At 39.8% G+C, this 22,696-nt stretch overlaps 1 protein-coding gene across 1 annotated transcript in view; it reads left to right on the forward strand.

The window, feature by feature from the left end:
• Window positions 1-22,696, forward strand: part of Negr1 (neuronal growth regulator 1) — a 752,187-nt gene that overhangs the window by 302,615 nt on the left and 426,876 nt on the right. Inside the window, exon 2 of the mRNA XM_052731996.1 lies at window positions 3,658-3,890. Coding sequence (XP_052587956.1) covers window positions 3,658-3,890 — 233 coding nt within the window. The remainder of the gene's footprint in view (window positions 1-3,657; window positions 3,891-22,696) is intronic.

Here is a 22,696-nt window from a genome sequence, read left to right on the forward strand (position 1 = left end):
AACAAAGTAATTCTGTGGTTGGGGGTCACCACAGCATGAGGAACTGTATCAAAGGGCCACAGCAATGGGGAGGTTGAGAACCACTGGCTTAGACCTTTACATACTATCTGCCCACCTCTGCCCATCACTTCAAACCTTTCTCCGCTCATTCAGTCAAGTAAATAGTATGTCCAATGAGGGTGCTTGGAACAGTGATGGGTTATATAGTCAATCATTAGGTTAAGTAATTTAGTGACCACGCTAGTAAAAAATGGAACTAGTAACAGAGAATGCTAGGGGAAGAGACTCCCTGGGAAATAAACAAACTTCGCAAACTTCCCAGGACAGGCAGTCCTGGCTGGCAGGGAACAGCCACAGAGAAGCCACCAACACAACTGGCAAGGTCAGAAACACACGGAGGACCTCACTGCACAGCATGTGTCGGAGACCCACGGGGAATCATGGTTTCTTTACAGTGAAATAGGAGGCCTCAGCTTGACCTGATGTGAGTGTTAAAGGTTCCCCTTGTCCTGTAGGAAGAAAGGACCTGGCTGCAGGTGTTGGGGGCAGAGATATACAGTCAGAACGATATTTTCCACTTCCTGTTCTGGGCAACTCAGGATGTGCTAGGCCATTCACATTAATAAATCCTATATAGATCAGATTTAATGGAGATTTTTATTGTGGGCTCCAGATATAAAACAAAGTAGCAGCAACATCAAAAGATTTGGGTACCTAAAGATCAGAAAAGTAAGTATTTATAACTGTTCCTCATGTGGCTGTCACTCCCATCCCACCACACCTCATGTACTTCCGCTCCTTAGTGAATTTCCTAACACATCAGACAGCTCCTTGTGTTGTAAAGGACAATGCTTTGGTGGAGGAAGAACGCAAACAAGCTTGACTAGGAAACGTTGATATTCTCAAGGATTCCATATAATAATGCTAAAAATAAAATACATACACGTGTGTGTGTATGTGTGTGTGTGTGTGTGTGTGTGTGTGTGTGTGTGTGTGTGTGTGTGTGGACTTGGCCTCCTTAATGGATTTCATGCAGCCATTGCCTTAACCTTAAATCTACAAGCATTCTATACCCACATCCTATGGCTCTAGAAAGCCCCATGCTGTGCCTAAGCCTGATTATCCCCAATTTGTAAAATTCCACATACCGTAATTTTAGTTGCTAAGGCTCTGTTAAGTGTGATTGAGAAGAAAGAGGGTAGAAATGCATGAAACTGATTAAAATCAGTATTTTTGTCTGATTCTCGTTTGAACAATTTCCTAAGCTTGTGCCCTAAGGAGGGTTGGGTTGAAGCCAATGATAGTTATGGACGTTTGCTCTTCCGGCCGTGGACATACAACATTATTTCCCTGTTCTCCTTGGCAAAGGCCAGTCTGTCTTTCTGTGGTGTCCTCTGTGGCACCAGAACAAGTGATGAAGTTTATAACTGGATGTGCCAGCTAATGTGGCGAGTCCCCTTGACCCCAGATGCAAGCAAAGCTTTGCCTGTCTCTAGAGAAAGGGAACTGCCCAGCAAGAGTCACCAAATCAGACTTCCATGCAAAATACCCATCCCTAATTAATTTTCTGCTTCCTTTAGAATAGACAGGTTAAGCAATCTGTCACGTTCAGTAAATAAGAAATTACTCGCAGTAACATCTGCAACATTCTAATCATCTTTCCATTTCTGAAATTTTTAAGTCTTTGATCTATATTGCTGTGGAAAGGGCATCGGATGTGTATTAAAAAAAAAAAAAAAAGATTTGATTGCAAATGCAATCCTGCCACCCACCAATGCCGTATCTTGGGGAACTCTTTGATCCTTGACATCTGGATTTATTTTTTAGGGTTAAAGGGTGTTGTAAGCCATAGCCTCCAGGGCTGTGATAAGCACCCTACTATGTAAATGCAAGGAATGCAGAGGTCGCACAAGGAGCACTTGATGGATCCACTTAATAAATGTAGAGAGTTCAACCTGACACCAGCATGGATATGATCTCTTTTAATGAGAAATATGTTCCCTCTACCTTCTTTCTGTATATTACTAAGAATTAATAACATGCTGCAATTGTTTAATTATAGCATTAAAGAGGTTTTATTTTCTTCATTAAATACATAAGGAAAAGCTTTTCAATTAAAAATGACCTTTACAACCCCTACCACTTTGGATTCTGTAGATGGGGAAGCTGACTGCAAATTAGATTCTTCTGGAACCTTGTTCCTTGTTCACCCCCTGATTAGTTTCATAAACTTGGTAGTGGCTGCCAGTTGCCTTCAGCTTGCAATTTTGTAGCAATCTCAGACTCTTGTGTGCAATCCCCCAAGGTGTTCTGTGGAAATGCTGTCAGACTGTTCGGATGTATGTGTTCTCCTTCCGTAGCAGTGCTTTGTACTCATTTAAGAAAACTAGTCTTTAATTTGTAACAGAACTTTTTCAAAATGAAACATTGAATTTCAGGCCTCAGCAAAATCACTGGCGTATGACCTCAGTCTTCTGTTCCTGTCTCATCCTGCTGCCTTCTATTGAACATAGGACTGTGTTTCTAAGTCTTGTTCCAGAGTCTCACTTTGAGTAACTGGCTTCAGGTTTCACCATATGATGCACTACCATCAAGCTTGTTCTCATTGGCCATCTCCAGATTGTCTCCACGGTCCTATTGTTCTTCTCTCCTACTCCACACCTTTGCTTATTTACATTTCTGTGAAGATGGCTTTCACCTTACGACCCATGACTTCCACACTCATCTGTACATCTCAGATAGCCCATCTTCCAAAAAGTCTTGGTATATCCATCCCTAGGTTTCTCATGCCCCTTGTCTGATTTCATCTATATATCCTCTCCTCTGTACAGTCCCCAAAAAACTCCTTGCCTGTCTTTGTAACCAGATGACAACTTCTAGAGAACAAGAACCAAGCACATTCCCAGCCATAAATAGGGGTCTTATAACAGCTTGTTGATAAGTGAATGTCTCATGGGGAAAAAAATAAATTTAGTCGACACTTTATTGAAAAGACAACACAGGTTTGTCACTAAAGTCTAGTGTCAGCCATACACTGATGACAGCAGCCATTTGGTAAAAGTAGCTTATAGCTTGCAAATTGAAGGTCATAGTAGATTTTTACAAGCTTGCTACTTGGCAGATTTTCTTAGGATTATCAGCTCTGTGGTTCTCTTATGCTTTCTATAGCTGGTATATTTTGAACAGAGCAGGACCAGCTCAAACCTGTCTCACTCCGACCTCTTCTCCTCCTATGGTGTCAAAGAAGCTTTATTTCATGTAGAAGTATGTGGACTTTATTTATATTTAGTAATCATTATATAAACGAAGAGAATGGGATGAGAGTTAGGCTCTGAACTGAAACACAGGCATACACATGCACCATAAATTTCGTAAGCACTGAGAATTGTACTGAGCATCAGTACACAGTGCATCAAGGATGGGTGAGCATCAGTAACTTCACATCTCTGGAATATATGATGTTACATCTGATGCTCTACTTATATTCACTGTGTGGAAAGGCACACAGAACAAAGATGATGTTACTCATTCTCATTTTGATTAACCGTTCTCTCTCTCTCTCTCCCTCCTTCCCTCCCTCTCTCCCTGCTTCCTCCCTCCCTACCTTCCTTTCCTCCCTCCTTCACTATCCCCCCTCCCGCCTCCCTCCCTGTTTAGGTGTTACTTGGAGGATGGAGCTTCAAAGGGTGCCTGGCTCAACAGGTCAAGTATCATTTTTGCTGGAGGTGACAAGTGGTCAGTGGATCCTCGAGTTTCCATTTCCACATTGAATAAAAGAGACTACAGCCTCCAGATACAGAATGTTGATGTGACAGATGACGGCCCATACACCTGTTCTGTGCAGACCCAGCACACACCGAGGACAATGCAAGTCCACCTCACTGTGCAAGGTAAGTGTTTCCTGATGAACCGCGGACAGGGCTGAGCTTGAAATCTCTATTGTTAAGATACCAGACATTTGTACCTTATATGATTCCAGGAGGCTCCTTGTGAAACTTTGTGTGTGAAATATTTAACACTAATATTGAGATGACTCAGAAAAAACTACCAGTATTCAACATGTTGTCACTATCCTCTGAATTATCTTCTAGATTCCATTAAAGGATAATGACTATTTAGATCCAGGAATCCCCACTTACAAGAACGAGCGATGGCCATTAATGCCACATTACGATTTTTGTATATGATATATTACATATCTTCCCTTGAGTCATCTCTGAGATAAATCTTGGAGAACCCATAATTGGTACATTAAAATAAATACTTAAAAACCCAGAGCAGATAAGTTGAAAAGTGACAGCCTTGTGAATTGTGGGTGGTAACTCTAAAAACCACCTCCCCCAACCTTCCTGCATATTGCCTCTCCACTTGCATTTGAGTGACAAGGCAAAATGTAGCCTTCTAGAATAACTTGTTAGATATAGATACAGAATAATTGGAAAGGTATTTCCCAGTGCCTTTTGTTTGATTGAACTTCAAACAAAACAGTGCTAGTCAACTAGTAATCTGTAAATACGTATTTGTTGCCCTTACATACTTAACTGTGAGAGCCCAGGTTCACTAATGCAAGTATACTTCAAGAAAACATATGACCATGGTCTGAGAAGGGTGAACATGCATAGTTTTGCACTTTCCATAATGTGCTGGACCTTAAGTTTTACATGTGTTGGTTGCATATTTTGCTTTCTGGATCTCAAAATGATGCTGTGATACCATGAGTAAAAGTAGTAACAAAATGAATGATGGCATAGCCTACTCACATGTAGCAGGATTTCTCTTTGGACTGCCAACCAGCTCCTAAATCATGACACAGAGACTTGTTATTAATTATGGATGCTCAGCCTTAGCTTAGGCTTGTTTCTAGTTATCTCTCTTTTTTTTTAACTTAAATTAACCCATTTGTATTAGTCTTTGTGCTGCCCAAAACTTGTTTACCTTACCTGTGTACTGTGTCCATCCTGCTTTCCTGCCTCCTCTGTGTCTAACTGGCCCCAGCTAGCTGGCTGGCTTCCCTTTTCTCTATGTTGACCATCCCTGCCTATTCCTCCTCTTCCTAGCTATTGGCTGGCTATTCAGCTTTTTATTAGACCATTCAGGTGCCTTAGGCAGGCAAGGTAAAATAGCAACACACATTTTACATAATTTAACAAATGGAGCATAAACAAAGCAACACACCTTTACATAGTTAAACAGTTATTCTGCAACACAAACAAATGTAGCACATCTTTACTTAGTTAAACAAATATTCTATTCTACAGCACCCATGGGCACTTGGTGCCTGATGGAGCTAAATGGGAGACTTGGTGTTGTTATCGTCAAGTTTCTCCATCAGTAAGTCAAGGCCTGATTTGAATTTAGTTTACAGGTTAACTCTGTAACAGTGTTGATCTCTAACCTTCCTAACTGGTGGCTGTTCCCTCAGATGACATAAGAACCTCAATGCAAAAACAACTTTAATTATTATTAAATATTTCAGTCATGGTCATTAAACTTCTTAATTATACAATTTGCTCTAAGGAGACAGCTTACAATGAAAACCAAATCACTAGATCGTAGATTGTTGTTTTCCATATGGTGATAAGTGCTCTTCAAAATAAGGTTTTCACAAGATTCTACCTGATTTTTGTGGAACGGCTGTCTGAGCCCAGGGTTTTCAGTGATATGCATCTCCAGCGCAGGGTCCATCTTTTTACATAGATTATCCCAGGAATCCGGAGGATAAAGTTTTATCTAGCTTTGAAGTGGGCATGAAATTGCAGAGCTCAGATACATCTCCTTTCTGGTCTGTTCATGATCTCTCCCCTTCTTTTCCTTTTTATCTGAATTTTCAGGAAAAAAAAGGGGGAGATGGCAAGCCTTTCTTACTAAGAGGAAGTATTTGTATGACGATGTATGAGCCAGTCAAGATGTGACATTGGCTTGTCCTTTACAACCTGTAGGTTTCTATGCTCTATTTTTCAATATGAAATGCATCCTGATTTCATTCTCTCTCTCCAAGTCACATCACCATGTATAAACTGGACAGTGGGAAATATACCCTTTTCTAGCATCTGCTTAATTCCCCAGGTGTTTCTTTCCAACTTTTTATTGCAGAGACTGTTTTACACTGCTAAACACTTTTAAAGAAATTGCATGCCTTCTCAGATAGTTTCTGAAGGTCATCTGATGATCATGAACTTCTGAGAAGTTAAGAATGTGCTTGCTGAATTCTTGTCAGTATATTTTGTTCCTTTAGAAATAGAAAATCCATGCAACTGTTTTGAAGGTATGTCATGAGATCAAATTAAAAGCTAATAATTTTACAGTATTTATGAACATAATTACTTATTATAAGTTGATTGGCATGTGGGCCATTTTCCAATTACAGTAATAAGGCTCATGGAATACATTAATAGGCTTGTCAGTCAACTCAAGAACTAAATAAATGCCATAAAATGTTAATCCTACTTAAGTTACATTTCTTCTCAATGAGCAAAAATAAATGGATAGGCATAAACACTTGGGCTAATCTGGATAATTTTGAAGGATGTGCTCTTTGCCAAATGATTTGTCTATGCTTCATTCACCAAGATAAAGAAACTGAGCAACTGAGGCAAGAATGTATCCATTGTCTCTATCACACCCCTGTCAACAAAGCTCATTTTCATTGTGTAGCCTTGTTGTTAGGGGATCTAGATTTAAAAAATTATTTTAGGAAGTAGATTAACAAAGATAGGTCATTATACACAGGAACTACATGGAGAATTCATTGCTGCTGTTTATGACTTTAAATTATTTATACGAACAAATAGAACAATAGATAAGGATGACCACAGGGACAAAATCAGCACATCTGAAATCTAACCCTGAATTCCCTAATGAAGTGGATAATGGAATGATTACTAGATTTTTTTCTTTTTTGGTTTTTCGAGACAGGATTTCTCTGTGTAGCTTTGCGCCTTTCCTGGAACTCACTTGGTAGCCCAGGCTGGCCTCGAACAGTGGATAATGGAATGACTACTAGATTTTTTTACCTGAAAAACTACTCAAGCCACCTGAGTTAAACTCATGCACCCATGAAATTCAAAGAATGTGATATATCATAGATGATATTGATGTAGAAAAATTAGAAAATGTGTTCAATAAGGAAAATAATTTTTATTGATTATCTACAATATAGTGCTGATACATTGAAATCTCTAATCACGTGGATTTTTTAACCATGTGAAGCAATGCTAACTAAGAATGAAAATACGTAGAAATGAAAGATTGGCTTCAAGTCAGAAGTGGTAATTCTGGATGATGGGAAATCTAAGCGGTGCTCATTTGGAAATATGACTTAATATTTTCTACTTTGAGCATTCCAAAATGCCTAAATGAAGGGGTAGTAGAGGAACACAAGAAAGTGAAAGCAGGCTCCCTGAAATGCTGGCTTCTTGTTCTCAAAAGGCCAATGGGGGGGAAGGGAAGGACCCAAGGACCCTAATAAAACACCCAAGCCAGTGCAGCCTATTTAAGGGACTTCTAGTCTTGGGCCTCTCCTATCCGCGAGCGGTAAAGCTGTTACCTCCCAATTCTCCTTACTGTGAGCTCTTCTTTCATGGCATTTCAGTTCTTCCAGGAAAGGAATAAATTCAGCAATCTCCTAGACAATTACTTTCACCCCTGTTACACAAAGAGAAGATTGTTCATGGTGCAAAATGACACTCAAAGATTTTCCATGTTAAATAAGCATTTATGGAATTTGATCACCCAACAGGGGCCTTATACATAATTATTTTCCTCCCTGTGACAACATATCTGATAGGACAGTTTACATTGTTTCAGCATTTCAAAGGCATCAGACCACGGTGGTGGGAAGTATGTGACGCATTAAGGCAAAGGTGTCCTCAATCCCTCTGGCTCCTGTTTCTTCCTCCCCCTCTTCCACTGGGTTCCTGAGCTCCAAGGGTAGAGACCCGGTGGAGATCTCCAGCTTGGGCTTTCTCTCCATCTAATGTTTGGCTGTGGGTGTCTGCATTTGTGTCCATCAGCTGCAGGTGGTAGTCTCCTGGATGACAAATGCGATAGACACCTATCTATCAACATAGCAGAATACCATTTCATCGACAGGTTTTTATTTGTTTGTTTTTGTTTGTTTGTTTTTGTTTTGGTTGGTTGATTAATTTTGGCCAGTCACGTTTGATTCTTTCCTAGAATTCTGGGCTATCCAACCTCTGATTCCTGGCCATCCAGACATCGTCAGGTTTGAGCTCCCTCTATATGGCATGGTCCTCAAGGTGGAGGAGTCATTGGTTGGCCACTCCCACAAGTTCCTCAGCTTATCTTGCAGGTGACACAGATTATTGTAACATGAATCTTAAAAGGTCTGATTAATAAAAACAAACCGAGGACCAGGTATTGGGGTGAATGCTGGAAGACCAGAGAGACAGAACACAAGTCACATATAACTTCACCTCACCAATTCCTCAGCTGATCCTGTTTCCTCAGACTGGAAGCCTCTGAGTCCTCATCTAAATGGATCTCAGCTGAACTGCTGCTTGAAAGCCGAAAAGCTTAACAGACTCTAGTTCCTGGTCCTCATGACTTATATACCTCTGCTTCTTGCCATCACTTCCTGGGATTAAAGGTGTGTGTCACCATGCCTGGCTGTTTCCAGTGTGACTTTGAATTCACAGAGATCCAGACAGATTTCTGCCTCTGGAATACTAGGATTAAAGGTGTGTGTGTGCCACCATTTTCTGGCCTCTATATCTAGAGGCTGTTCTGTTCTCTGACCCCAGATAAGTTTATTAGGATGCACAATATATTGGGGAACCCAATATCACCACATATGATAGGTCGAAGGTTTTGTTCCTGGGTTGGTGTCCCAGTCCTACCTCTGGAAGTCTTGCCTAGCTACAGAGGATGGCCCATTCAGGCTTCAGGTGCTCCATGACTAGACGTCCTCACTAGGATCACCCTCATAGAATCCCGAGAGTCTCTACTGGACTAGGTTTCCACATCATCCTACCAAATGACCTACTACTCCAGTTGTTTCTCCCAGTACTCTCTTCTTCCATCCCTCTTCTGATTCCCTCCTGTTCTCATCTACACCCACCCTAGTCCACCCACAAAATCTATTCTATTTTCCCTTTCCAGGCAAATCCGCATGTCCCTCTTAGAGCCCTCGTTATTGCTTAGCCTCTCTGGGTCTGTGGATTATAGCATGATTATCATTGACTTAACAACTAATATTAACTTTTGAGTGAGTAAATACCAGGTTTATCTTTCTGGGTCTGGGTTACTTCACTCAGGATGATTTTTTCTAGTTCTGTCCATTTATGTGCAAATTTCATGATGTCATTTTTAACAACTGTTTAATACTCCATTGTGTGAATGTACTACATCTTTATCAATTCTTCACTTGAGGGACATTTAGGTTGTTTCCAGTTTCTAGCTATTATGAATAAAGCCTCTATAAGCATAGAGCAGTGAGCAAGTATCCTTGTGGTATGACTGAGCATCCTTTGGGTATATGCCCAAGAGTGGTATAGCTGGGTCTTGAGGTAGATCAATTCCCAGTTTTTGAGGAACCACCATATTGCTTTCCATAGTGGTTGTATGATTTTGCACTTCCACAAGGAAATGGAAGATTGTTCCCCTTGCTCTCCATCCTCACCAACATGAGCTGTCACTTGTGTTAATTGATCGTAACCATTCTGACAGGTATAAGATAGAATCTCAAAGTAGTTTTTATTTGCATTTCCCTGATAACTAAGGATCATGAACATTTCTTTAAGTGTTTCTTGGCTATTTAGGTTTCCTCTATTAAGAATTCTCTGTTTAGACTTGTACGCCATTTTTAAATTAGATTATTTATTTTCTTGATATCTAGTTTCTTAAGTTCTTTATATATTTTGGATATTAGCCCTCTATCTGATGTGAAGATGGTGAAAATCATTTCCCACTCTGTAGGCTGCCTTTTTGTCCTATTAACGGTGTTCTTTGTCTTACAGAAGGTTTTCAGTTTCACGATGCTTCATTTATTAATTGTTGATCTTAGTGCCTGTGCTGTTGGTGTTCTGCTCAGGAAGTTGTCTCCTGTGTCAATGCATTCAAGGCTATTCTCTACTTTCTCTTCTATCAGATTCAGTGTATCTGGTTTTATGTTGAGGTCTTTGATCCACTTGGACTTGAGTTTTGTGCAGGGTGATAAATACAGATCTACTTTCGTTCTTCTACATACAGATATACAGTTAGACTAGCACCATTTGTTGAAGATGCTTTCTTTTTTCCATTGTGTATTTCTTGCTCTTTTGTCAAAAATCAGATGTCCATAGGTCTGTGGATTTATGTATGGGTCTTCAATTCAGTTCCATTGATGAACATGTCTCTTTTAATGCCAAAACCATGAGTTTTTTATTATTACAGTTCTATAGTACAGCTTGAAATCAGGAATGTTGATACCTCTGGAAGTTTCTTTACTGTTCAGGATTGTTTTGGCTATCCTTTTTGTTGTTGTTGTTTGTTTGTTTGATGTTTTTTCCATATGAAGTTCAGTATTACCCTTTCACAGTCTGTAAAGAATTGTGCTGGAAATTTGATGGGGTTGCTTTTGATAGGGTGACCATTTTTACTATGTTAATACTACCAATCCATTAGCATGGGAGATCATTCCATCTCCTGCTATGTTTTTCAATTTCCTACTTCAAAGACTTGAAGTTTTTAATCATATAGGTCCTTCACTTGCTTGGTTAGAGTTTCTTCAAGATATTTTATATTATTTGTGGCTACTGTGAAGTATGTTGTTTCTCTAATTTCTTTCTAATTTTTTTCTAATGGTTCAAAATTAGAGTCTGTGCTGCCTAGTTTTATGTCAGCTTGACACAAACCACAGTCATCAGAGAGAAGTGAACCTCAATTGAGAAAATGCCTCCAGAAGATCAGTCTGGAAGCAGGCAAGCCTGTAGGGCATTTTCTTAATTAGTGGTTGATGGGGAGGGTGCCTCCCATTGTGGTGGTGACACCCTTGGGCTGGTGGTCCTGGGTCTATAGGAATCAGGCTGAGTAAGGCATGAGAGCAGCACTCCTTTTGGCCTCTTTGTCAGCTCCTGACTCTGGGTCCCTACCCTGTTTTGAGTTCCTGCCCTGATTCCCTCCAAAGATAGACTATGATGTGGAACTGTAAGCAAAATAAACCCTTTCCTACCCAACTCAATTTTGGTCCTGGTGTTTCATCACAGCAGTAGTTAAGACAAGGTCCAATGTCTTCTGTGATACTTAAGGAAAATTCTTAATTGTAAATCCTAATGAAATTAAAATGTAATTGTATGCATGTCACAGAGTGGATATTTCCATTTCATGTGGGAGGAGTGGGAGAATAACAAAGAAGAATTAGTACAAAGCTAGATTTGGACCGAGCAGAGCAAATACTACATCTTTTAACTTCACGTCCAGTATCTGGGGTACATGGTAATGTGGTCACAGAGAGCCCTTGCTCAGTGGTGTAGTAACTGGAGAACATGTGGCTTCTCTGCTGGGTATGCACTGGTTTCTTATGGTCATCTTTGGAAGACATTCAGTTTCCAGTGTCTCTAACTTCCTGAAGTTGCCTTGGACATTAATGATTCGCCTTGCTATTATATGCATATCTATATTAAAGTCTGTCTACATGGACACAAGCCCTGTCATACTTAGATTAAGCTCCTATGTCTTTCTTTGAAATCTGTGTAAAAGCCTCCATGACCCCACAGCTCTGACATGTTTCACATTTGCAAAGCTGACTTCGTGGAGATAATGTCAAAATCTTTTGCCAATGTAGACATCACCTCAGTGCTGCTTATATGAAGGCTACATCAGTTTCTGAATACCTGAGTATAAGACCTAGAAAACTCATGTAAAGGCAGCCCCTTGCCAGGAAAGACACTCCAGGAAGTCTGCATTCTCAAGGGCAAAACTCACATTAAGTGACAATTTTGCACCCTGCAGCCTGTAATAGATGGGTCTGGCCAGGTCCTGAGTGCACCTCAGTCATCCCTATTGTACTTCCAAGAAAAGGACACAGATTCTCTATTGGTGAAATTATTAAGGCCACTCCACGTAGATAAAAGGAGATTTATTTAATGGCGTAACTTACAAATTAAGGGATAGGTAGGTCGCGGAGTCTGGGGAAGGTGTATCGCAGTCCAGCGGTGTTCTCTGGAGCTCTGCTTGGTACACCTCTCTAGTCCAGGGTCCCGCAACAGAGAGAGAGAGAGCCCGCCGATCCAGATCTCAGGTCCCCAGGCGCCTCCTTTCGCCCCGCCTTGTAGGCATGACAGTTGTCGAAGTCTCAATGGGGGTTGGAACTTCCAGATCAAAGCTGGAATGGCTACCCACTACATCTCCCCCTTTTTGTCTAAATAAGAAAGTTCTAACCTAATACAAGACTATATACAAAGGAATGGTTATCAAATATAGTCCAGGAATAATGAGGGATAATGACCTAGATAAGATGGAACTACAACCAATGCAAACAATATCAAGCAAGAAACACATACTATAATCCAGAGAAGTATAGAGCATAGGTAAATGGCATGTTACAAAGATCATTCCAAAAGGTGTCCTATCCTAAAGAACCTGAATCTAATACTTAATATGTTCTATCTACTAGGTTGTAACTATAACTGCTAGTCTTCAATCCCATCAAAGACCTGAGAAGGAATATAATGGTACCTGAGAAATGGTAGATGGATGCAAGCAACTTTCGGGAATCTTGCGAGAGTAGACGGAGACAGCTGGCAGCCTGGACAGTCACCTAATGTTTCTCAGCATTGTGGCCATTGGCTAGGCAGGAAGTATAGGTGGGACAAGGAGGAGAATAGAGCTGGGAAGTGGAAGGCTGAGGAAGAGACACTGCCAGCCGCCATCAGGACAAGGAAGATGTAAAGTACCGGTAAGCCACAAGCCACGTGGCAAGGTATAGATTAATAGAAATGGATTAATTTAAGCTGTAAGAACAGTTAGCAAGAAGCCTGCCACGGCCATACAGTTTGTAACCAAAATAAGTCTCTGTGTTTACTTGATCGGGTTTGAGCGGCTTGGGACTGGCGGGTGAGAGAGATTTGCCCTGACTGTGGGCCAGGCAGGAAAACTCAAGCAACAAATGGCGCCCCACGTTGGGCGCCAGATATTGGTGAAATTATTAAGGCCACTCCACGTAGATAAAAGGAGATTTATTTAATGGCGTAACTTACAAATTAAGGGATAGGTAGGTCGCGGAGTCTGGGGAAGGTGTATCGCAGTCCAGCGGTGTTCTCTGGAGCTCTGCTTGGTACACCTCTCTAGTCCAGGGTCCCGCAACAGAGAGAGAGAGAGCCCGCCGATCCAGATCTCAGGTCCCCAGGCGCCTCCTTTCGCCCCGCCTTGTAGGCGTGACAGTTGTCGAAGTCTCAATGGGGGTTGGAACTTCCAGATCAAAGCTGGAATGGCTACCCACTACAATTCTCCTTGGTGGGACTGATTTCTTTGTCAGCCATCACCTCTTTGTCCACAGATTCCAACCATCCATTTTTCTAAGCACACTACTTGTCTTTCATTTCATGTCTACTTTTTAAACCCAATTATCACCATAAACATGGCTGAATGGTGAGAGCAGTAACTATACCAAGTCCCAAATTCTATTCAAATTGATGTTTTCTTGAGCTCTTTATTTAAATTCAATTTCATTAAAAATAGAAAAAAAAACACCCTAGGACATGGAAAAACAGACAATTTCTGTTCCCTATAGTAATATGGACTTTTTGTTTAATTCTCAACAATTTGATTGCTGTCCAAAGCCCCATCAGAACAAACTTATTTACTTGTTTTTAAACTGTGTGAGTGGGGGTGTTATAGAGATAAGAAACATTAGATCCCATGTAACAGGTGGTTGTTCCCTGCCCATGTGTGCTGGGAACCATACTCAGGTCCTCTGTAAGACCAGTGCATGTCTTAACCCTTTGGCTGTCTCTTTAGCACAAGCCTTTACTGGCCACAGTACTGTCAGCATTTTGGGTTCTGAGTTTCCCAGAATCACCTATTATCTCTACTTACAACATTCTAAGCCTGATCTAGCCTGTTCCTCCAAACTTTTCTAAATTCCTCTCACAAAGTAGCCTATACATCTTCTGAAACAGCAATGCTCTAACTCCTGAGCCAATTTTCCACATTAGTGACTCATCTCTGTGACCAAAGAAAACATTGTAGGGGCATTACTTGGGTTTTCAAAAAGTTGATCAATGTCTCACTGTGGGGTGTCTTGGTAAAACAAAACCATTCCCAACATGGAATTCAAGAAACAGAGGACAGGGACTGAAACAGTGTCCAGGATAAGATGTATTCCACCAGGACACACCCACTGACTCATATCTACCAAGTAGGTCTCATCATCTCTCAAGAATTTTATAATGCTATATCTCATCCATGAATTGAATCATCCATTAGATAAAAGCACTCATGATCTAATCATCTCTAAAAAATACCTTTGCTGTGGGATATTCTGTATGTTAAATGTGTTGCTCTGATTGGTTAATAAACAAAACACTGATTGGCTAGTAGCCAGGCAGGGAGTATAGGTGGGACAAGGAGAGAAGAGAATTCTGGGGAGTGGAAGGCTGAGACAGAGAGATGCTGCCAGCTGCCGCCATGAGAAGATGTTAAGATACCGGTAAGCCACGAGCCATGTGGCAACTTATAGATTAATAGAAATGGGTTAATTTAAGATATAAGAACATCTAGCTAGAAGCCTGCCATGGCCATACAGTTTATAAGTAATATAAGTCTCTGTGTTTACTTGGTTGGGTCTGAGCAGCTGCGGGACTGGTGGGTGAGATTTGTCCTGACTGTGGGCCAGGCAGGAAAACTCTAGCTACATACCTTCACAACCACAACCAGACACGTGCTTTGCTAATCACCTGGATGTTTGTCAATCTGATCAAACTGTCCCAAAAGATTAATAATCACTTACCCTTTCAGGGAGATACATACACACTAGGCATCTTCTTAAAAATATGTAACTATATTACAATGACATAAGGTACTTGAAATGGCCTTCTCTAGTTTCTAGGACTGTGGTCAGCAGACAGCACTCAGTGGTGAGCACTTTTGAGGACAGTTTCCAATTCAGTCATCTGGGCCTGCTTAGAAAGCCCAGGAGTCAATTCCTGGTTTAAGGCAGTGGGTACAATACATTTTGCTTGCAGCACACTGTGAGATAACTATCTTGGCAGTGTCGGTTCAGAGCTCTTTCTGAAGCAACTGGCTGCCCTGAATGCACATAGCAGCTCTACTTCCTATCCCTGCAGTTCTGTCTGTGTCTTCCTTTTTGTCACAGTGGTCAGGTGCAAGGGTCTTCCTATTAGATACCATGGACTCTCTTCTTTCAGAGATTTCTACACTGGGATCCAAAACTACAACAACAGTGAGGTCTTTGCTTGACTACGACAATGGTTTGAAAACGCCTTTGTAAAGTGGAATGATAGAAAACTCAAACACCATGTATTATTAATACTTTTATTATGGAAGAGATTTTAAGTGGCTTATAAATAAGTATACATCCTTCCAAAACAAACAGAAGAAATAGGAGCCAAGATAAAGAAAGTGTGAGTAAGACATAGTCACAGGTGAGTCTACATATATTCATAGTTTGATAAAATATTTAGCCCTGAGATTCCTAGCAGTCAATATAGGAGGAAAACAAGATCAGTTATTCATTTCATGGTCCATAAGGTTAAACACTTTCTTGGTGCCCTGATCCTGTTACTCAGAGAGAAAGCAGCATCTCAGAGACTCTTTCAGACTATCATGAAGTCAGAACCATCTTAGCAGTAAGCAATACAGGATGTGCAGTGTCAGCCCCTGGGCCATTCATTGAATGAAAGTGAAAAATTAAATAAGTAAATTCAACAAGATGCCATTTTAATAACACATAGATAACTTTTGGTTATTGTCTTATCTAGAAATAAATCTTAGAATGTAGTGTTCTCCAGATGACCTTCCAACAGCTCACTTATCTCATTGATCCTTTCATGTACCAAGTGCAGGTGTCTTAAAATTATCCTTAACCACTGATCATCAGAAGAGCATTATTATGTGTGGACATGGTATAAACCCATATTGTTTAAAGACAAACCTTTCTTAACTTAATGCTAGTGACCTTTTGTGAGTGTTAAAAGCTTGACTGTGCACACCAGAAAGAGTGACAGCACACTTGGGTTACAGGTTGGGTAGATACATAAAGAGCAACCCAGAGCCATGGCCTGCCTTTCCCAAGAGAATGAAATGGGAAGAGACTCCTTGCACTCAAACAATAGGTGTAGACACTGGATGCATCAGGACAAGGCAGCCCATCCTCTGCAGCAGCCAACATCTCAAACTTTTCTACAAATAACAAGAAGAAACAGAGAAACCTTATCAGCATGAGGAAAAATATTAGAGATTACACATTCATGGATGGCACTTGCATGGCCCCACTCTGAAGTCTAATTTATATACATGGGGAAAAGGATATTCATGCCCAGAAACCAAGGTTTGGATATGACCTGAAACATAAAGAAATGGACAAATTTTCCTAAAACTTCTCTAAAACAAGATAATATTTTCAGTATTAAAGCAAATAGTAAATAGCTAAAAGTTTTAAAAAATCGATTATTTCATAACTTTGCTGAATGCTATTTCTTTATCCCCAGATCCCTTCCCTTTAAGCAATGTAACCTCATGGCATGCCAAAACAGATCAGGTAGTTACACAGTAGGGCTCTTAGACACAAGACAAAGTTGACTTGGTGGATTAACTACAAGTGAACACTGGGAGTGCATCTGCCATGGCACACTGGTATTTGTGTATAGTTTTCTTTGTACCAATAACTGGTGGTGGTGGTCTGTTCATGCCCTTTTCCTATAATGTGATCACATCATCATCTTTACAGTTTAGTTAATGATAAAGCAGTAGAGTTAAACAACCTCCCCACCTCCACTCCTAGGTACTCTGAATCCTATGAAATATCTAATTCCTTTAAATATTTGGGCTGTATTTTTTGGGGTCATGTCTGATACCAATACAGTTCAGAACATGATGCCTCACTTATGAATGTTTGGGTAAAATGTCTTTTAAGTACATTTAAAACTCAGGTCTATCATCATCACTGTGAAGAGCTAGCATTTTTAGGCAGTGGCATGTCATGTAACTACTAAAATTTAAGGCATTTTGGTTGGCATTTATGGCTTTCCCTTTCACACAACAACCCTGTGAGAATAGTTATGCTTGTAAGGCAGATTGCCCAGACCAGCTTCTCAGAAACTTTCTCCTCCATCTATTCAAATGCACCCACATCCCTGAAGTTGTTGGTTTAACTAGAACAGCCCACAAAAAAGTTAATGGAACTATTTTTAGTAAAATCCTTAAATATTTGTTTTATCCACAAGATAAATTTTCTTCTCTCCCCTAGGTATTATTTCTTTTATTTTTTTGAAAGTAGGATTACTAGGCATTAGTTTTCTGTAATTGAGATAAAAGAACAAAGTTGAAAGAGAGGATTTATATCAATGGCTGATACTATTCTTTTACAAAAAGTTTTCCTCTGTAGGTGCAGTGATCATATTTTCCCACTCAAAAATTAGTTTGTAAAAATTTAAATACTAACAAAAGCTCTGATATAAGAAAAGCTTTGCTAAAAATCTGTAATGTACTCATTACTATACATCAGTGGCTCTCAACCTTCCTAATGCTATGAACCTTTAGTACAGTTCCTCATTTTGTGGTAAGCCCTAGCCATAGAATTATTTCTGTTGCTAGTTCATAACTGTAATTTTGCTACTGTTATGAATTGTAATGAATCGTAAGTATTTTTGGAAGTAGAGGTTGATTTACCCAAGGGGTCATGACACACAGATTGAGAACCATTGTTATATACAAAGCGAACACGTGTTGGTGTTATTTCTTACAAGCTCAGCTTCCCGAGGCTTGTACCATACTCCATCTCCAGTCATGTGACTGAATGTGGGGGCAGAGGAAACTTGGCAGGCTTCAAAAGGATCTGAATGTGCAGTGACCAAAAACTAATTCTAGAACAAATCCTATGATGAATCTAAGGCTTGGGGCACCTCTCACCTGTGTTGCATCACTTGCGTTCACTGCAGCCTCGGTTGCCAGCAACCAGCATGCACACTGTGCACCAGCTGAGCTGCCCACATGTGGCTCAGTCAGTACTAACTCGTGCTTCAGAATGTAAGTGCTAAATTAGTGTATGTTTGGCTTGGACTTCATTAGAATATTTCATTTTAAAAGTACTGTTAGTGTTGCCTACTTGAGCTTCACAAACAGTCATTAGATAGGTGAATATTAGCTTGCAATTTGCATAGAATCTCCAGAAACTTCTGAAATTCTATACATATAGTGTTGCCATTTTGTAATACATACTTACATGAGGAGGAGAGTATAATCAGAGTCAAAATATCAGTCAACTCTGACGAAAGTTGAAGACACTACATTCTTGAGTATGAAATATTCAGTTGAAATTTAATTCTTTCTGCAAAAATAAACAACACATCTGCCTCAGTAGTATATAATTTTTAGTCCTTAAAACTGATGAAATTATAATCATGATAATAATTAGTTTAAAATAAATTTCTTTATAATTTGTTGTCAGTAATGTTCGATTATATAGTTACATTACATACCCCTATATCCAGAGCTGTCTAAAAGTTCCTCAGGTGGAGAGTTGTCTCTGTAAAGAGCACAGAAACTGTTACAAACCTTCATGGTCATTTGAGAGCAAGAGGCATTAGAATGGAGCAATCAAAACTGTATGGATAGACAACACACAGTGAAGCTCCCATCTGAGGTGTGTTTTATAGAGAGAAGTGGAGGAAATGCAAAATATGTGAAAATAATTCCTTTCCTAACTAGGAATTGTCCCAATAAGGAAGGTCACATTTCAATGCCTTGGCACCTTTACAAGCAGAATAAAGATTGTGGAAGTGACAGAGGCAGAGGCCACTGAGTTGTATCGTTTGTAATTAGGACTGATCAGAAGTTCTGCCAGTGTCCTCCTTCTTTCTAAGTTTTTAGTCACATAGCAATGTGTGACTGAGGTGAATGAAGTGATAGTATCTGGGAGTAGGTGTGTAGAAAGAGGAGGGTCATAATGAAGCCTGTAGCTGAAGTTTTCCTGTGTCCCTCCCAGTGCTGCAGCCACTCAGACCCAAATAAACACACAGAGGCTTATATTATTTTTAAACTATATGTCCTAATGGCTCAGACTTCTCGCTAGCTAGCTCTTACATCTTAAATTAACCCATTTCTCCCATTTCTATAAGTCTATGCTTTGCCACGTGGCTTGTGGCCTACCGATACTTTCCATCTTGCTTCTCCTGGCAGCGGCTGTCAGCGTCTCCTCTGCTCTGTCTTTCTCCTTCCTCTCTCTAGTTGGAATGTCCCACCTAACCTTATTCAGCCTCACCATTAGCCAAACAGCTTTATTTATCAACCAATCAGAGCAACACACATTCACAGCATACAGAAAGATGTTCCACAGCACTTCTCCTTTTCTGTCTAATCAAAAAGGAAGGTTTTAACTTTAACATAGTAAAATTACATATAATAGAACAGTTATCAAGCAAGAATTACAGTTACAATATCTAGTCTATTTATATTTGGCAAAATTGAAGAAAATATTCTAGCTATCCTATTTTTATGAGTCTAAAGTTTCATATCTAATTTATCTTTTATCATAACCAAGGAAAACCATAATTATAACTATCTAATCTTCAACTACATCAAAGACCCCAGAAAGATATAATATTATCTAAGTAAATAAGAAGTACATTTTAAGCAACTTCCAAAACTCTAGAATGATAGAGGCAGCTGGCTACCTGAAGAGTCACCCAAAGTTTCTCTGCAATGTTGGGGCATCCTTCTTCAGCCTATAGTCCTAGAGTCTCTCAGTCACTTCTCTCTGTGTCCTATAGAACATCTGGCAGTTTCTTCTGTGAATCAGGGACCTGAAGAACAATCTCGCCTTGTAAAGTTCAGTGGTCACCTTTTCTATGGATCCTGCATGTCCAGTCAATACAACATATTTTGTCAAGCAGTCCAGGCAAGAACAATTTCTTGCCCAAATGGCTGTTTTTGCCAAGAAGAAGATAAACTCCATATGGAGTGTCTTTGATGCCCATCTTTCTCTTTGAAGTAAATTGTTGCTGCCAGGAGCAGATGTGTCTCACTGTCCAGAAAGTCTAGGTTTTTAAAACATTTTAAATGCCATATTCTGTAGGTCTTTGAAGTGTTTGAAGATTACCTACCTAATTGAAATATTTCTGTGTATACCTAGAAAACTTAACTAACATGACTATAAGTGTGATTATCATAGATGACTTATTATTAATCTGTATTTCTTAATTGTGCACTACAATTTCAAATGAGTTGCACAAAATACTTTAAACAAGAGTATAAATGTTCATACAGTATAGCAAAATTAACTTTAAATTTGTGTCAATGAACTAAAATCCATAGCAATGTGAAACATTTTTAAACAAGTTGTTATTCTTTAAAAGTAGGTTCAGGAATCTACCCTTTTTTCCTATTATATCTATACTATCCCCTTTTCTTCTTTAGAAAGAGATTGTATTTATAGTTAACCTGCTTTAAACAAAAATACACTATATTTTGGGAATTTGGGCATAGTTTCCCATACTACTTCCTGCTGATACAGGGTGCTGGCAATCTTTTGGGGATCCTGAAAAAAAAAATTCGAGAAAATGGTCAAGTCCTGGGAATACCGGCTATAACCTTTGTTGATAGGTACCTCTGTTAAGGTTCAGGAGGTATGGCTTGATCAAATATGATCCATCTTAACCTAGAACAAATCCATAGCCTCTTGCTTCCTGTGGAAATAAAAGCAGAGTTTCCTTTCCAAAGCAATATATCCTTAGATCCAAATTTGAAGTCAAGGTACCTTTAAAGTATACATATCGGTTTAACTTAGCAGCATTTACAATCAAATGACTTTGCAGTTAAAAATCCCAAAGACAATATAATCCAGACCCTCTGTGTGATTTCCATCTTTATATGGCTTATTTTTTATATTACTTTTACTGTCCCTTTAAAAGAATTTATTTTTAAAAACTATTTCTTTATATAACTGTCTATATTTATTTCCTTCTCTCTTCCAAGCCTACATACATTTTTATACACACTGTAAACCATTTAAAGACTTATTCCATCTGAATCTGCCTTATTGTGAATCTATTGCTTTAAATTGCAGTATGGCTAGTACTGAAGTGTCAGCTTTGGCTGCTGACTCTGCCCATCTCAGCTTCCCAACTTGGCAGAACTATATTTACCACCAGTTCTGGGGGGGAACCATGCTCATCACAGACTCTGGGAAGCAATGGGTCTATGCTTCCATCCACCAGTGTGTAGCCCAAAAAACTTTCCTTTCTTTCCTTTTTTTTTTTGGGGGGGGGTGTCTATACTAGCAAAAGCTATATACACCATGCACCATGCTGCGCTACTTGCAGATGCCACTGTGTACTGCACCGGGAATCCACCATGCTGCACTCAAGCCCATATTCTGTGAACCCGCCATACTGTAGCTCAAGTCCACATGCCACGGCTTCTCTGTACCTTGGTGTCTCTATATCTTGACCCGCATGAGACATAAAGTAGAAAGCTGTTTTGGGCTCTGTTCTTGTGTGTTTAGAAGCCCTTTTTAAACTCTTCTAGGCCTTATGGAAATTCAAGAGCCCCATGTTGGTACGCCAAATGTAGTTGGAAGTTCTACAGTGTTCCACCCAGTCCTCAGCTGCTCAGACCCAAATAAACACACAGAAGCTTGTATTAGTTACAAACTGTATGGCCATTAGCTTAGGCTTATTACTGACTAGCTTTTACACTTAAATTAACCCACAATTCTTATCTATGTTTAGCCACATGGCTTGGTACCTTTTCTCAATTCTGCCTTGTCATCTTGCTTCCCCTGTGTCTGTCTGGTGACTCTTGATGCAGCCTTCCTCTTCCCAGAATTCTCCTTGTCTGATGATCCTGCCTATACTTCCTTCCTGGCTACTGGCTAATCAGCATTTTATTTATCAACCAATCAGAGGTATACATTCACAGCATACAGAAAGACACTCTACAGCAGAAGCCTTCATTCATCTAGAGACCAAGGAAAACAGTGTTGTTATTTCTGATAACATATACTTCAGAATGAAGTTTGAAAATATTTTCAGGTAATTGAACATGGGATGGAGAGAGAACCCATGAGTTAAAAGTATTTATTGCTCTTATAGAGGACATAGTTACCTGCACCCACATGGTGGCTCACACTGTCTTTAACTCCTGTCCCAGGGGATCCCATACTTTTTCTGCTTTCCATTAGCAGCGAGCACAGACATACATGCAGACACACACTTATACACATAAAATAAAATAGAATTCAAATAAAAATTTCAATAAATTTTAAATTAAACATTCAAGAAAGATTTTCTGCCACTAAAAACCCTTTGATGGCACATGGATATTAATTCCTGAGACTCATGGTTTAGAAAGTACCTAAGGCTTAGAACATGGCTTCACGTGTGTGTGTGTGTGTGTGTGTGTGTGTGTGTGTGTGTGTGTGTGTGTCTATGTGTCTGTGTCTGTGTGTGTGTCTTTGTGTCTATGTGTATGTCTGTGTGTGTCTACATGCATGCATGTATGTATATGGGTATGTCTGTCT

The sequence above is a fragment of the Peromyscus californicus genome, unplaced genomic scaffold, assembly GCF_007827085.1.
Source record: "Peromyscus californicus insignis strain IS unplaced genomic scaffold, ASM782708v3 Scaffold_9__1_contigs__length_137607984, whole genome shotgun sequence".
In the NCBI taxonomy this organism is placed as follows: Eukaryota; Metazoa; Chordata; class Mammalia; order Rodentia; family Cricetidae; genus Peromyscus; species Peromyscus californicus.